Source organism: Notechis scutatus, chromosome 6, assembly GCF_049901735.1.
Source record: "Notechis scutatus isolate UNSWTSFEM ecotype Mainland chromosome 6, rNotScu1.2, whole genome shotgun sequence".
Lineage (NCBI taxonomy): Eukaryota > Metazoa > Chordata > Lepidosauria > Squamata > Elapidae > Notechis > Notechis scutatus.
The window spans coordinates 60,215,201-60,230,166 of NC_142014.1; the positions used below are offsets into that span (position 1 = coordinate 60,215,201).

A 14,966-nucleotide genomic window follows, 5' to 3' on the forward strand; every position below is an offset into this window, starting at 1 on the left:
CCATGAAGCAGAAGGTCAGAAGACTTTTCATATGAGGAATTTGCCCTGAAATATTTGTCCTTTATAGGAACTATCTTGCTGGTATTATTACTAATATCTTACTTATGTTCGCTGCACAAATTTGAAGCTTAATTGGTGTTCCTTACGTCAGTACTTTAAAGTGAAGAACAGTGCATTTCTGTTTTACGTAGTGGCTATTGTAATATAGATGGATTCAAAGTTTACTTGGAAGTAAATCACCATGGGAGGCATATTCCCATGAGAATATTAATAAGATGTTATTATATTTTAGCTACACTGAAACTGGGACATTCAAGAATGAAGCTATAGCAACAAAGCCACCAATATTACCACTTGCAAAAAAACAACATAGTAGACATTCACTGTTCATTTCCACTGATGTTTTTTAATTAAAATATAAAGTAGCATTGTTAAAGAGATATTTTATTTTATGTTTATTTCAAATATTTAAATTTGCGGCATAATGCTACTTGTCACACAGTTACAGTATTTGATGGTATACCCTTTTCTTTTTGATGATTTTATATCGGCTACATCCAATCAGTACTACTAATAAAAATATTCTTAAAGGTGGGATAGAACTCTATAAGGACAAATCCAGGGTGTAGGGGGAATCAGTTCAAAAGTTGGCATTCAAGAACAACAGGTAGTCCTTGCTTAATGATGGTAGTGGAGACTGGAATTTCCATTGTTAAATGATGCAGGTGTAAAGCATGATGTCACATGATTGTGTTGCTTAGCAATGGCCAGCAGTCCTTGTTGTCATCATTAAGTGAAAATTGTGGGTCACGAAAGAGGATCTCTTTGCATCTTCCTGCTGGTTTCCAAGAAGCCAAGTAAAATGGAAAAGCTGGCAGGAAGTTACAAGTCCTTAGTGATTAGTATACAGGCTGGTGGGTGGGTGAATGAGGTCAGAACATGGCCATGGAGAGGAGGGAGAGTACAGATTGCATCTGCCGCACTAGATGAACACAGATGGGAGGTTACATTGCTGGCTGCCACTTCATTTCACGGACACAACCAGCTGGGTAGGCAAGAGTGCTGCAGGTGGCCACACATTACACAGTATAAAATCCTGTGGATCTTGTATCCCATAGCCACGCTCCTTGAGAGAAAAAGCAGTGGGAGTAACTTGAGTAACCTTTGCTATTAACTTTGCTTCTGGAAGGCTGGCAAGGAAAGTCGTCAATGAAGATCACGTGACCAGGGGTGGGCTTCAAAAATTTTAGCAGCAGGTTCTCTGCCTGGTTGCTGGGTGGACGTAGGGGTGGCCATGGTGAGTGTGGCTTAGTCAGCCTCCTGCACCACGGCGGGTGGGGGTTATTTTTGCCCTCCCTGGGCTCCAGAGGCTTTCCTCGAGCCTCCGGAAGGACGAAAACAGATCTCTGGAAGCCAGAAACAGGCCCATTTCCAACCTTCCAAAACTTCTGGGAGGCCCATTTTTCACCCTCCCCGAGTCTCTGTGTGCACCCTGCACTTACCTCCATCCAAAACAGGCTGCGTGGGGACTCTTGGAACGGGAGTGGTAGGCAGGGCGTACCACAGAACTGCACAGAATCTTAGCTGGGTGCTCTCTCAAACCCCTGCAAATCCCCAGAAGCCCACCCCTGCATGTGACTGTGGGTCCCTGCAACTGTCTGTCATACTTGAGAACTGGTCGCCAAAGGCCCAGATTGCATTCAGATGGCCACAGGGGCTCTGGGACAGTCAGAATTCTGAGGACCAGTCATAAGCACCGGTACCATTCATTTAGCACCATCAGAAACTGAATAGTCACTGAACGGATGGTTATTAACCAAGGATTATCTGCAGATCTCAGCCCATCTTGATCCTGCAAGTTTAATTAACCCATATCATGTACCCAGTAATTTATTTTGGAGCAGAAGAAAGAAGACAAGTAGAAAGCATTCCTCAGATCCCAGAAAGCTTCTTCTCCAAATACGGATGGGATTTGAGGAATGATAGAAACAGGAAATTAATGGATTACACGTAATTTCACTCTATTGAACAGAAAGATGTGGAGAATGGTTGGTTGTTTGCAGCAAAGGTCATTGGACACATCCTCTGTACTTTTTACAGTTATTAAATCAAGGGAAAATAACAAGATTTTATGAAAATGTGATATCTCCCAAAAGTTTCCCAACTTTCTCAGAAATTTGACACCTTGCAAAGCAGCTAAGAGGATGCTTAGGCATCTCTAAATGCAAATAGACGTGCAGTCGCATCATAGCTAACAACAGAAGAGCTAAGAAGTTTTTCCAGCTTTTGAATCTTTCTTAGTTTCTTCTGATATTTCTCAAATGTTTTGATCATCCATTTGGATTAAATGTGGAGGAATAGAAGCAGTCACCAATGTGAGATATACTTACCAGCAAGGATGAGAAGAGGTTTAAATATTAAAGGTTCAAAGAATCTTTTGGTGTACTTAACAAAAATGTCATTAGGAGTCTTCTGAGAATTAATATGGGTACCAAAAGCTATGCTTGCAACAATATCCAACATGAAGCAGCCATAGTTCCTACAACAAATTCAAAAACATGGAAGTTAACATGCTGTTTTTTCATTACATCTTATTTTTTTTTTTTGCTGCAAGGCATTTTTTTTTTGGAAGGGGGGGGTTGCATCAAAGCATTTAAAACTCATATCATAGTATTAAGAGTTATTTATAACAACTTGCCATACGATATGTAGCTTCTTTTAATGATGATTTTTAAACTGTATTTATAATTCTTGTTTCATGGCAAAAAAAAAAATCCTATACAATACTTTAAAACCATAAAATGGAAAACCACAGTTTCTTATGCATGGTTCTAAATGCAGTACCACTCATATTATAAATTCTGATGAACAGCTGGAAATCAGTTCGTCCTTCCTTTCTCTAAACAGAATTTTCAAATGGTTGATTCATCTTTTGATGCTTCCCAGATCAAGTGATAATTGCGTTTATGAATGTGACACCACAAATACAATTGCAGAATGGATCTTATTTAAGATGTCAATGGCAATGAAAAAATTTTACATATTCAGTTGCCAGCCACTAGGTACCGAAATGAAATTAAAATTTAATTAAAATTAAAAAGTAGTATTAATTGCTTTTAAAAAATTAAAAAATGATATAAACAACAAATAGCTAAAGTCCCTTTCTTCTGCAGCAAGAGCAATGAAATCCTTGTGCTAACATGTAGAGTCAATATTTTGTTTATAAATACATAACCAATCCAACTTCTTCCAACAAACCATAGTCCAGGGTCACCATAATGTTAACCTGAAGTTAATCAAATCAGGAAACAGGTATTTTGGATCTCATACTTGTAACTGTGCAAGCAGAGAGGAGAGTTTATATAATCTAGGCTTATTTTTATTTATTTTTATTAAATTTATACGCCATCTATTTCACTATTGAAGTGATTCTGGGCACTATCCTACAGGTTCTCATGGCATGCAAATGTAGTTAGAATTTGGGTTTATTTCCTTTCTAATTTTTTAAAATTTCATTGTAGACATTTATTGATTTGGATACCCAAGAACCCATCATTTTAGTTACAATTACTGTTTTTGAATAAATCATTATTATCAAATCAATAGAAGAAATATATGCTTGCCTGTCTACTCTTGAAAGTGACAACTGACAACAACAAAAGGAAAGGAAAAATTAAAACATTCACAAAATAATTACATGTTTAGGATAGTTTGGCAAGTCAATGATGATAAAATTATCCTGTAGTACCTTTGAATGTCAAAAGCAGCACCAGATTCTGCATAGACCTTTAAGTTATTCAGCAGGATATTGCATGCCTCATCAATTAGCGGAGTCATCTATAAAGAAGCACAGTATATGGTCCAATTTTAAAATATACTGTATTTTTCTACATAATTATATACTGTAGGAGCAAACGTATCTCAAGAGCCCCTCGTTGATGAAGGAAGTTATTTTCTCAAGGAAGAAAGTGAACTGTTACATTTATACAAATGAGATTTCATATTTTAAAATGCTTTCTCTCATACTGAAATGCCCCAACAGTCTCCTCTATCTTGATAATTGTGATAATTATTGTTGGCCAAAAGAAAGCATTGGATTCTTTTTATGACAAAATGATACCCAAATTGTACATAGTTTTAATAAGAGTTGGAAGCAGGACTTGAAGCTTCTTAAATAATTATGCTTGAAGAGTTTTTCTGGTATCAGAGAGATTTTGAGTTTTTTGTTGACTGGTTTAAAAGCAAGTATAAAGACAAAAACGAGATCTTTCTGGATAACACCAAGAGCATGGGTAAAGGCTATCAAAACATCACACTGCTTAGTCTTGTTGTTGCTGATCTGCATCTCTTCCCTGAATTTCATCCACCCCAATTTGACTCCAATTTGATTCAAGATTTGTGCAACTACAATATTTTGGTCCAGAAATGAGGTCAAAAGTTCTGTTGGCAGCAAGCAGCACCTATACAGAAAAACTGGCACCAATTATGCCCTAAAAGGAGGCTAGCAGACAGGTTCTGGATGGCTTGCACATTGACGTTAGTCTCGCAGAAAAGCGGATTGCCCTCTATGACCTTCCTTGCTCAGCAATTTCTAGTAGCATTAGAGAATAAAATGATATTAATGTGACCCAGGAATGACCTTCCAAACCACTTACGTGACCAAAATTGTACAAACATCCCTTCCATTGAATCTTTTCGGTAAACAAAGGAAGGAGCCTAAAGATCCTATCAAGCTCTATCAGCTTCTTTGACAATCTTTGTTCCTGCCAGCAGGAAAGCCATTCTAGAATTATGACCTTTAAACTTCTGCTTCTGTTCATTAATCATTGTTTTTGTAATGCAGTTTGTGCTAGGGATGATATTTTTCCCTCTCCTTCCAATACCCCCTATCTGGTGTCTTTTGGTTTAGTAACCCTTTGCCCTTAAAAAAAAAAGGCCATATCCTTTCTTACAGCAAATGCTACTTAGAAACAGGAAGAATTAGAAACCAAAAGCAGATTCAAGTAGATCTTGCTGACCAAGCCATTGACCAATAATATTTTAGCCAAATATTTTAGCTGCTGATACTTTTTGGTGAAAGATGTTTCTTTCCTGAAGTGTAGACTCCATGCATTTTTTTTTCTTTTGCACTTAACCCCATCATACTGTAATATATTGGTTGTGCAAATGTTTACCATTCCAGCTTGGTATAGGCAGAAGAGAAAAATTGTTTTAAAAACACAAGCATGTTAGGTGGTTCTGTGAGCACCCTATCACCACAAACTCTATTTTACCTTCCCTCCTCCATTAATTTTTGTGCAATTGAAGTTGATTTATTTATGCCAAAACAGTAATATTATTATTTATGTATGCCTGTATCTGCATTTGCATGGACACACACAAATATGTATATGTACATATATAGAAAAATATCTTATTGTCCTTATGCTGGATATAAATGACATGGATTCATTTTGAGAGATTAGAATAATTTGTAACTCCAGTATTCTATGTTTACCATGTTTTGTGACTTTTGCCAAATCTGGTCACTGCAGTAAAATCTATTGGTTAGGCCAGGGCAATGCAACAACTAAAAGATTCTATCCATCATTGTTCCATAGTACTAAAGAATCTCATTCTCCCTTGGCCTAAATCTACATACGAGAAATAAAAACCAGATTTGCCTTTTCTTCTTTTTATTTAATAACTTATTGATGATCTCCTAAGAGCCAGTAGGAGAATTTTGATTTTCTTTTTTATTAGCTAAATCCTTACAGAAATAATAACCCAGGAGTCGGAAGAAAGCAAGGTGTGTGACACACTTCTCTCACAATCTTCTTCCTTCATCCAAAATAAGGTAAGCCAATTTCTATTGGAACTCATTTTCTCACCCAGCACTTCCAGGAAGGGTGATTCTTTGTCTTTTTCTCCTTCTTCATCCAGCAATCCTCCCTCCCCGCCTAATCCCTCCCCCTCTAGCTTTTTTGTAGAAACATAATTTTCTCTATCTTTATTCTACACAAAGACTTCTGCCTTGGGCTGCGGGTTGGACTAGAACACTTCCAAGGTTCTTTCCAGAGCTATGACCCATCACTCCCAAATTAAGTTGGGCCCCTGGCAAAAATGCTCCCCTTTAACATGGGTATAGAGTTAGTTAGAGCCTGTGTCAGCCTTGGAAGCCATATTTTACTTGGAAGATTCGAGGCTGCTGCCTCGAGGGAGGGAGGCAGCTGTCAGAAGTTCTAAACATTAACTCCCAACCACCAGTCATCAGTCAAGGACTATCTATGGATGAATGATGCTTCTTCAAACATCCTGCTTTCTTTGTAGAAGCAAGAGGTCTTAACATTGCTTGCTTGGGGAGGAGACTCATATATCTTTTAACCTTACTTTGAATTCCTTATTTCCTTCTCTTGGCGGGAAACCTTGTCATGTATTGTACTGACTTAATTTTCTTCTTTTTCTAACTAGAACTGAATAGGTATGCACATTTTCACTGACATTCTCTCAAAATGTCCTGTTTCACCACCTTTATTTGAATTAATTCTTCATCTCTTTCTCATGTAGCAAATGTGTTAATTTCCCCATTGACTGTCAATTACTTAAGAACCTGCTAGCTTTTAAATTGTGGAGTACTTCTGATTTCTGTGTTAGCTTGTAACCTACTAAATTTAACTACTAAAGACCAAGCGATTATTTGACAGCTTTACATTAGCCAAATATATTAGCCAAATATTATATAATGGATTCTGCTGAATGATGATTATTATTTATAGTTTCATTTTTTAATTTCCTGAATGCAGAAGCCTGTTTAATAATTTGTAGCATTCAGTTTTAGCAAAACTGGCATTCTGGTCTGATACACTGTACTTAAAGAAGTCCTACATTTTAGTAGTTTTATCTGCAAATTAAATCTTCACTTAGCTGAAACAGCAAAAATTCTTAGCCATTTGAAAGACGGAAACGTCTCCCTTAATTATTCCAAACTTTTGTTAGCCCGCAGTTAACATTTTATTTAAAAAAGTTGTTAAGTGAAGATTTCACACAGCCGAACAAATTAGAAAACAGAGCTAGTGGCCACACGAGGTAATAGCTAAGTTGTGCAGTATTTTTGAAGAGTTTAGACCAATTCGTGGAGGTTAAGACAATTTGTGGCTGCATGTCAAGATGATTATATGCTATCTCCAAGTTCAGGCACATCATGCTTCTAAATTAACAGTTGCTAGGACGCAAGTGGAACAGAAAGTTATGCTTTTATTTATTGAGGAATCTGGTTGTCCGCTGTGAGGAATGGAATGTTGTGCTACATAGACTTCAGTCTGATTCAGGAGTATTGTTACCACAACAGTGTTATCTGATGTATGTCACCTTCAACTTCCAGAATTTTCAGCAATATTGCAGTCATGCAGGCTAGGGAATTCAAAGAACTGAAGTCTATATACTTGATAGATATACCAAAGAGAGTTACACTGAACTTCAGCATGAAAGAAAACTTTAAAAAAACACTGAAGTATTTAATATTTTCCTTATTTGATAAATCATCAATTAAATTTAACTAATTAAGCATCAGCTTAATCACTGCCATGAAGATACCACAATCAAAGGCACAGACAGGGAAGGAGATTGTGATTCACTGTACTCTTCTATCTTTTACCATAGCCTTCTACCAATCCTCATTCTTTGTGAAGTTTTGCTATCTGTAGCAGCAGGCACCTAATGTTCCGGTTTTCTTTCTCTATAGTTATCTTTCTTATGCACCTTTTTAATGTTTCCATCATAAGTCCTCTTCATCTGGCACAGATATCTGTCCTGCACAGTTCTTTGATACAACTACTGTAGCCAAACTGGTTAGCAAGATGGGAGACAATAGTTTGATTTTTTTTTAAAGCACTAAGATACTTTATAGAATATTCTTGCTATTTAAATTATCAAAACCTTAGCAATAGTACTTAGACTTATATACCACTTCACAATGCTTTTATAGCTCTGTCTAAGTGGTTTACAGAATCAGCATATTGACCCCAACAATCTGGGTCCTCATTTTACTGACCTCGGAAGGATGGAAGGCTGAGCCGCTGAGGAAGATCTAAAAATAATATTCTCAAAATCTACAGTATTTGTATACTGTAATTTGTTTTTCCTGTTTTAGATTTTGCTAGGTAGTGCTAACCTGGCTAGGATAGGAAAGTCCATTTAGATATATTCACTGCTTATTTAGCACTGAAGTTCACATAAGCTCATTAAACAAACAAAAATTCAAGAATCTCCAGATGTCAAAAATCACATCCTGGCACTTTATATGTCATATGTGCCTGTTTCCAACTTCCGTTAATTATGACACTGGGTAATTCTCATCAGATTTCATAATTTTCAAACTGTGCCTAAATGTTATATTTCCAGCAAGATTTTATTTAAATTACTATTAAATTGTGATGAGATTGGAAAACCACTTCAGAGTACCTAGCTATATAGGTTAGGGCTGTGATTTTATTATGTATGTATAAAATGAAAGCAATATCACCTTTTCAATCAGGCAAAAGGAATGTCTTAAGCTACATCATAAATTTTATTGATGCAAGCTTAGTAAGTTGAAGAGCCTCCTAAAAAGTCAGTATTGTAATCTGAGAATAGAAGTACATAATCTGAATTGCTAGGGCCATACGTAACCCTTGAAAAGTTGAGATATGACAACAAAATCAAATGATTATCATCATATTGTAATTTTATGGTGATACAAAAGGGAAATTGCTAAATATATGAAGGATGATTGTCATTATTTATAAACATAAATGAAAGGGTTATTTTTTTTCCTGCCCTCACCCACTATTTTGCCTGGTTCTTCCTACATCTGTAGAAAGCTGATAAAAAAATGAAGATGGTGGCTTTGTTCTTTTATACATTGCACTATCTTCCAATAAATTCTATTAAAATACCCATAGTAAACAAAATAAAAAATAGGGATATAATGAAATATATAAAACATAAACATAAAATTAAAAATTATCACCACAGTAATATAAATAAGTACCATATTTTTCACTGCATAGGACACACTTTTTCCTCCCCCAAAGTGGGTGGTAATGTCTGTGTGTCTTGTGGAGTGAATATTGCATCACGGTGCCGTTCCTTTGGTGAATAGCATCTGGGCCTGTGGCGGCGGGGTCCTTTCACAGTGCTGAACACCGCCTCTTCTGTCTTTGTCATTGCGGCCTCTTCTGTCTCTTTTGCACAGTGCAGGAGTCAATAGGCAGAGCTGGCACATGGAAGGACACCTATCGTCTTCTCAGGCTCTGATTCAGAATAATTTTTTTCTTGTTTTCCTCCTCTAACCCTAGGTGTGCCATATGGTCCGGTGCGTTTTATGGAGTGAAAAATAAGGTAGATGGCAAAGTCACAATTCAAATATTCTTCTAAATAACTTTGAATGTGAAACTTCAGTCAAGTATTTAATCATGTAATAGTGTTCAATTATTTAATACTTTTCTTCTCTGTCATATTAATCATTACAATTTGCTAATAATTTTACAGGTTTCTGAGTACTATATCCCAGACTTCTGAGAACTACATGGAGTTCCAGGAATTCAAGTGAGGCAATGCTATGCAGAGAAATAAATATGTAGGAGGGTTTTTTTTGCAAATGATTTTATCCTATTAAGTTATTACTAATTTAACTCTGTAATATAAATGAGGAAGAACTTCATCAACTATATGTTCCAATTACTTAGGATTCTGCACCTTTGTTTAATCAATTTTCCATAGAGTGTGTAGGTAAAACTATGCATTAAACCACACATTGATAATGACAAGAGTACAGTCAGGAAAAATAAAAAATCAATATACTTTGGATGATGTCAGCTGAACAAAGGAACGAAGTTATTTATCAAGCCTGACAAGAGATTCTTAAACATAGGATATTCCATTCTTCTAGTCTATCCCGCAGCACTAAATCAAGCCTTCCTGTAGTTTGGTACAATATAATCAATCATCCATTCTTAACATACTTCCATAAAAATGAATTGGAATGTCATTAAACATTTCAGCCATCTTAAGATTGAAGAACAACTACTGCTAATGCTTAGCTTTATTATAGAATTCTTATATGCCACCTTTCCTGCAGAAGATCAGAAGTTTTAATGGAGATTTCCGCTCATTTTATCACTACATGATAAAAAGCTCAAACACACCCCAACCAGGCACCCAGATGAAACCTAGCTTCCGAATAAATGATAGCCATCCATTTACTTGGAGCCAAGCCGCACTAAAAGCCTCCAATACAGGAACACAACGTTGCCAGCCAACCAAGACAAAAAAAGCCACAAAACAGACAAAAGATATTAGAAACACCAATCAAGCAGAACACAGCAAACTCCAAGACCAATAAACACAGACCAAGACTCCCAACTAATCAGGATGAAGAAAAAACCATTCTGGCACAGCGTAGGCTAGCACCAAATTTAAAACAGAAACGGCTGTGAAAGTCTGACTCACAGACGAACACAATTCAGAAGCCTGATGATGGCAGATGAGATTCTGCTGAAACATTGCTGCAACTTTAAAAGCAGAACTATAATGACGTGGGAAAATACCCGAATAAAGCTGAATACAGTGGTGCTTTTAAAGTTGTAGCAACGTTTCAGCAGAATCTCATCTGCCATCATCAGGCTTTTGTATAGTGTTCGTCTGTGAGTTAGACTTTTACAGTGGTTTCAGATTTAAATTTGGGGCAGCCTATTGCTGTGCCAGAATGGTTTTTTCTTCATCCTGATTGGTTGAGAGTCTTGGTCTGTGTTTATTGGTCTTGGAGTTTGCTGTGTTCTGCTTCTAATATCTTCTGTCTGTTTTTTTGGCTCTTTTTGTATCTTGATTGGCTGGCAACATTGTGTTACTTTATTGGAGGCCTTTAGTGCAGCTTGGCTTCGGGTAAATGGACGGCTATCATTAGTTAGGAAGCTGGGTTTCATCTGGGTGCCTGGTTGGGGTGTGTTTGAGCTCATTATATATATATAATGTAGGTCTAGGTCTTTTCCCGTGTAAGATTAAGAGTATCTTGGCGACGTTTTGGCGAGGTCCCACTCGCCATCCTCAGGCTGGTGGTTTCGGCTTCGTGCCAGTGCAAGAAGTGTGTGATCAGAGCTGCTCTCTCTCTATAAATACTGGGGGTGGGGGCTGGTGTGCTGGGCTGGTTGGCTGCACTGCTGCCTCTTGATTGGTTGATGGAGTTGATGTTGGTATAATGGGCTGTGTGATGGCCTTTTGAGTTTTGTTGTGGAGATATCCTGGATCTTGTGCTGTAATCTCCTGGGTCGTTTGTTTTGTAGTGATCTTTTTTCCATTAGCCTCTCGTGTTTTAACGGCTTGGGTAATGGGTTGTGTGATGGGCTTGTGAGTTATTTTGTTGTGGTATCCTGGGTCCTGCACTGTAATCTCCTGGGTTGTTTGTGTTTTGATCTCTTTTCCATTAGCCTCCTGTGTAGTAATGGCTTGGGTAACGGGTTGTGTGATGACCTTGTGAGACTTATTGCTGTGGTATCCTTGGTCTTGTGCTGTGATATCCTGGGTCATTTGATGTGTTGCAACTTCTTGAGTTCTTGTGGTGTAATTTCCTGAGTTTTCTGATGTGATATCCTGAGCGGGTGGCTGTGATGTAGCACTCTGAGTTTTAGTCTGTCTTCAAATCCAGAAAACAGACCATGGCTGCCTCGCCAGCTGTTGCACCCCCCGACCCCAAAACCAAACAAGCTGACACACGCCAAGAACACAGACCCAGACCCCAAACTCGAAGCCAGACTAAAACCCAGAATGCTACATCACAGCCACCTGCTCAGGATATCACATCAGAAAACTCAGGAAATTACACCACAAGAACTCAAGACGCCGAAAGCACCATCCTGAGGATGGCGAGTGGGACCTCGCCGAAACGTCGCCAAGATACTCTTAATCTTACACGGGAAAAGACCCGAACACACCTAGACCTACATACCTGTACCCATGAAAATCTACAAAAACAAATTATATATATATATATACTGTAGAATTCTGTTTGTGCATATAACTCTTTAATTGTGTGTGTGTATGTGTGTGTGTGTGTGTGTGTGTGTGTGTGTATTCCACAAAAGAGATTTCTTGGTTCATTTTTATATCCTGAAACATTAGGGTAGCTGTTTGCTATCCTACAGAAAGCATCCTAAATCAATAGTTTTAAATGTAACAGAGAAGTGGAATAAGTTTCCAAGAACAAAATGGCACAATAAATCTGACAATCTCATTTTGTGTCATATTAATTTTGTTCTTTGGTTTTTAACGTATATCCATTATTTTAGTTCACATTTAAATATGTTCTGATTTTCAAAATATACAAAACTGAAATGTAGTTTATTAGGCATGCTTTTTCTGTTCTCTCTCTCTCTCTCTCACACACACACACACATACTTTCAATGTGAAAATCTGCAAAAATTGCATTTATGAATGTTGTTAACCAAAATGTGTATGTTTGGAAAAAGTGTGTGCTAATTTCAGTGCAAACTCTAAACAATTCTCAAGTTCAATTAACCAGAGAGCTAATGTGGCCTAGATACCTGAACACTCTGAATTCTAAACTAGCCTCAGCCATAAAACCCTGGGAAAAAGTGAGCTTGATAGATCAAAAATGAGAAACTGAAGGGAATTAAATGTGTTGCTAAACATCAGGCTGCTAAGGAAGTTTATTCATAAGTTTGTAATAAGGTATCATCAGTCCTGCCTCTTCATTACAGAACTGGAGCTGGGCAGAGGTGGAGAATGGGCGGGGGGGAACGGACCACAGGTGTTACTGAATGAAAGGACTATTTGTTCTGGATAAAATCACATTTCCGTGAAGGAGTAGATATATAGACCTGGATCAATTGTGTCACAGAAGTCAGTTTTGTTGATTACACAAAATACATTTTTAGACCTGTTGATGTGTTCACTGGATTGGAACAAATGGGATTTTATAGTTCCTTGAGTTTTCTATCTTTATTTTGCTCTGCAAATTGCTCTGTAATATTTTGTGAAGAACAGTACACAAATTAAATAAATAAACCTCTTTCATAAACTTAGCAAGGTTGTTCAACTTTTTGATATAACCCACTGTTTTAGGTTCCTCCATGATAATGTTGAACTTTAACCCTTCAGGTTGAAATTTTCCATGCTTCATTCCTGCCAGTACTTGTTTTCAGCAAACAGCAAATGAAGTAAAATTCCACAAGCATGTTTTGTGTATTTCCTAATAACAGCATGCACCTAGCTTTATGAAAGGCTGAGAAAAAAACAAGATAAATGCTACTAAGTTCAGATTCCTTAAAAAAATAAATAAAAATCTCTATCTGCAAATGACCGACTGAAATTATCATTGTTGACCTGTGCTGTAAATACAATTTTTAGAGAGCATCTAGAGACCCTAGCCAGAGAGTTTTTTTGGGGGGAACACGTTTATTTTTTACATAAATAACTGGAAAATATACATTTTACATGAGGCCAGGTGCTCATTAAAGAGTTTGCTGCATTTTGCCTACATCAAAATAATCACATAGATGGAACAATGATCCGAAATGCACATTTGAAAACCATGAATGTGTCAGGCCAGACATATGAAGACAGCCAGCAAGAAAGAGATTGCAGCATAAAATATAATGTGGGTAACATTGAGTAACTACAGAATGTGGTCATTACGGGGATAAAAGCCAACAATCCTCAAATATTCTTTGGTTGGAATAAAACTAAAGCATCTTATCATGCTAAATACTGAAATGCAGGACAGTTTTCCTCTGAATCTCACACTTTACATAGAAAAAATAAAATGGAATGCAGATGGAAATTGAACTGTCTCCTGTTGTCCCTTTGCTTCTGTTTTGTTTTTTATTCATTTTTATTTATTTGATTTTATTTATTTGATTTGCCAATTGTTTACAAGATAATAAGTATAAGTGTATACATAGTTGTGAATACATGAAATGGGTACATATAAGAAAAATAAAAGAATAAGAGAAACAATAGGATATTGTGATTGGTAGGTTCAGATGAATAGCAACACTCCTCTAGATCAATTCAAATATATTTTTGAAAAAAACCTTGGCTCCAGGTATCGGTCATATCTACTTTTAAGATAAAGCATTGCACTGCCTTGCATTCCCTTTTGTTATTTTGATCTTTGCCCCAACAAACCCTTGCATTCTGTAGCTCTTCTGTGCATGCTTTTAATTCCCAGTGGACTATTTGGTGGTGTTGGCCTCCCTCGTTTCTCTTTATTTTGCAGTTCATGCAAATGTTATGGTTTTCTTCTCCCTGCTTTCTCTGCATAGATGGTGGTGTTGTATAAGCTCTGTATAACATACTTCCCAATCTTTTAAGATTTTGTAACCTGTAATTTATGTTGTATGAATCTACTCAATTGTGGCTTATTTATAGTTAAAATGACTTGCTATGAAGCATGAATAAAATTATCCTGCTGTTGTTTTTTAAAAGTGCAATTGTTTATAATTTTCCTCTGAGACTCCTGCTCCTTTTCCTCTCTGGACACTTTTTGCTTTCTTTCGTGCTGCTTAAAAAGCAACAGTGTGAATTTTCCTCTTGACTTAAATAATTAACTCTGTAAACAGAGAAATCTATCCCTCCAAAGCACAATATCCAGGAACTATTTGTCCTTCTAAAGTGTGTCTGGCTCCTGCAAGCAGGGTCTGGCTCTGCGCATACCAGGGGTTTTATCTTTTGTTAGATTTGAGGAAGGGAAGGAACGGAGGCAAAGATTTGTCTTGTGCCAATGACCCATAGTAAGAGGGATTAATTTCTTTCAAGGCAATACAAAACTCTCTTCTTTAGCCTCTCTTCCTCCAAATTATAGAGCATTTATTTGCATTTATTGTTTCCCTTACTTTAAATCCTGTCAAATTCACTATCAAACCAGAGAGTAAGCTAGTTGTCTAGGTGCATTACCAATGATATTGTCAGTTCTGATTAATCAGGGGTCCTT

The 14,966-nt window shown here is 37.0% G+C and overlaps 1 protein-coding gene across 2 annotated transcripts in view; it reads right to left on the reverse strand.

Moving 5' to 3' along the window:
- Window positions 1-14,966, reverse strand: part of TBXAS1 (thromboxane A synthase 1) — a 238,679-nt gene that overhangs the window by 80,589 nt on the left and 143,124 nt on the right. For both annotated transcript variants that reach the window (XM_087968482.1, XM_026695041.2), the window contains exons 7-8: window positions 3,749-3,837; window positions 2,391-2,539 (exon numbers count right to left, since the gene is read on the reverse strand). In XM_087968482.1, coding sequence (XP_087824608.1) covers window positions 2,391-2,539; window positions 3,749-3,837 — 238 coding nt within the window. The remainder of the gene's footprint in view (window positions 1-2,390; window positions 2,540-3,748; window positions 3,838-14,966) is intronic.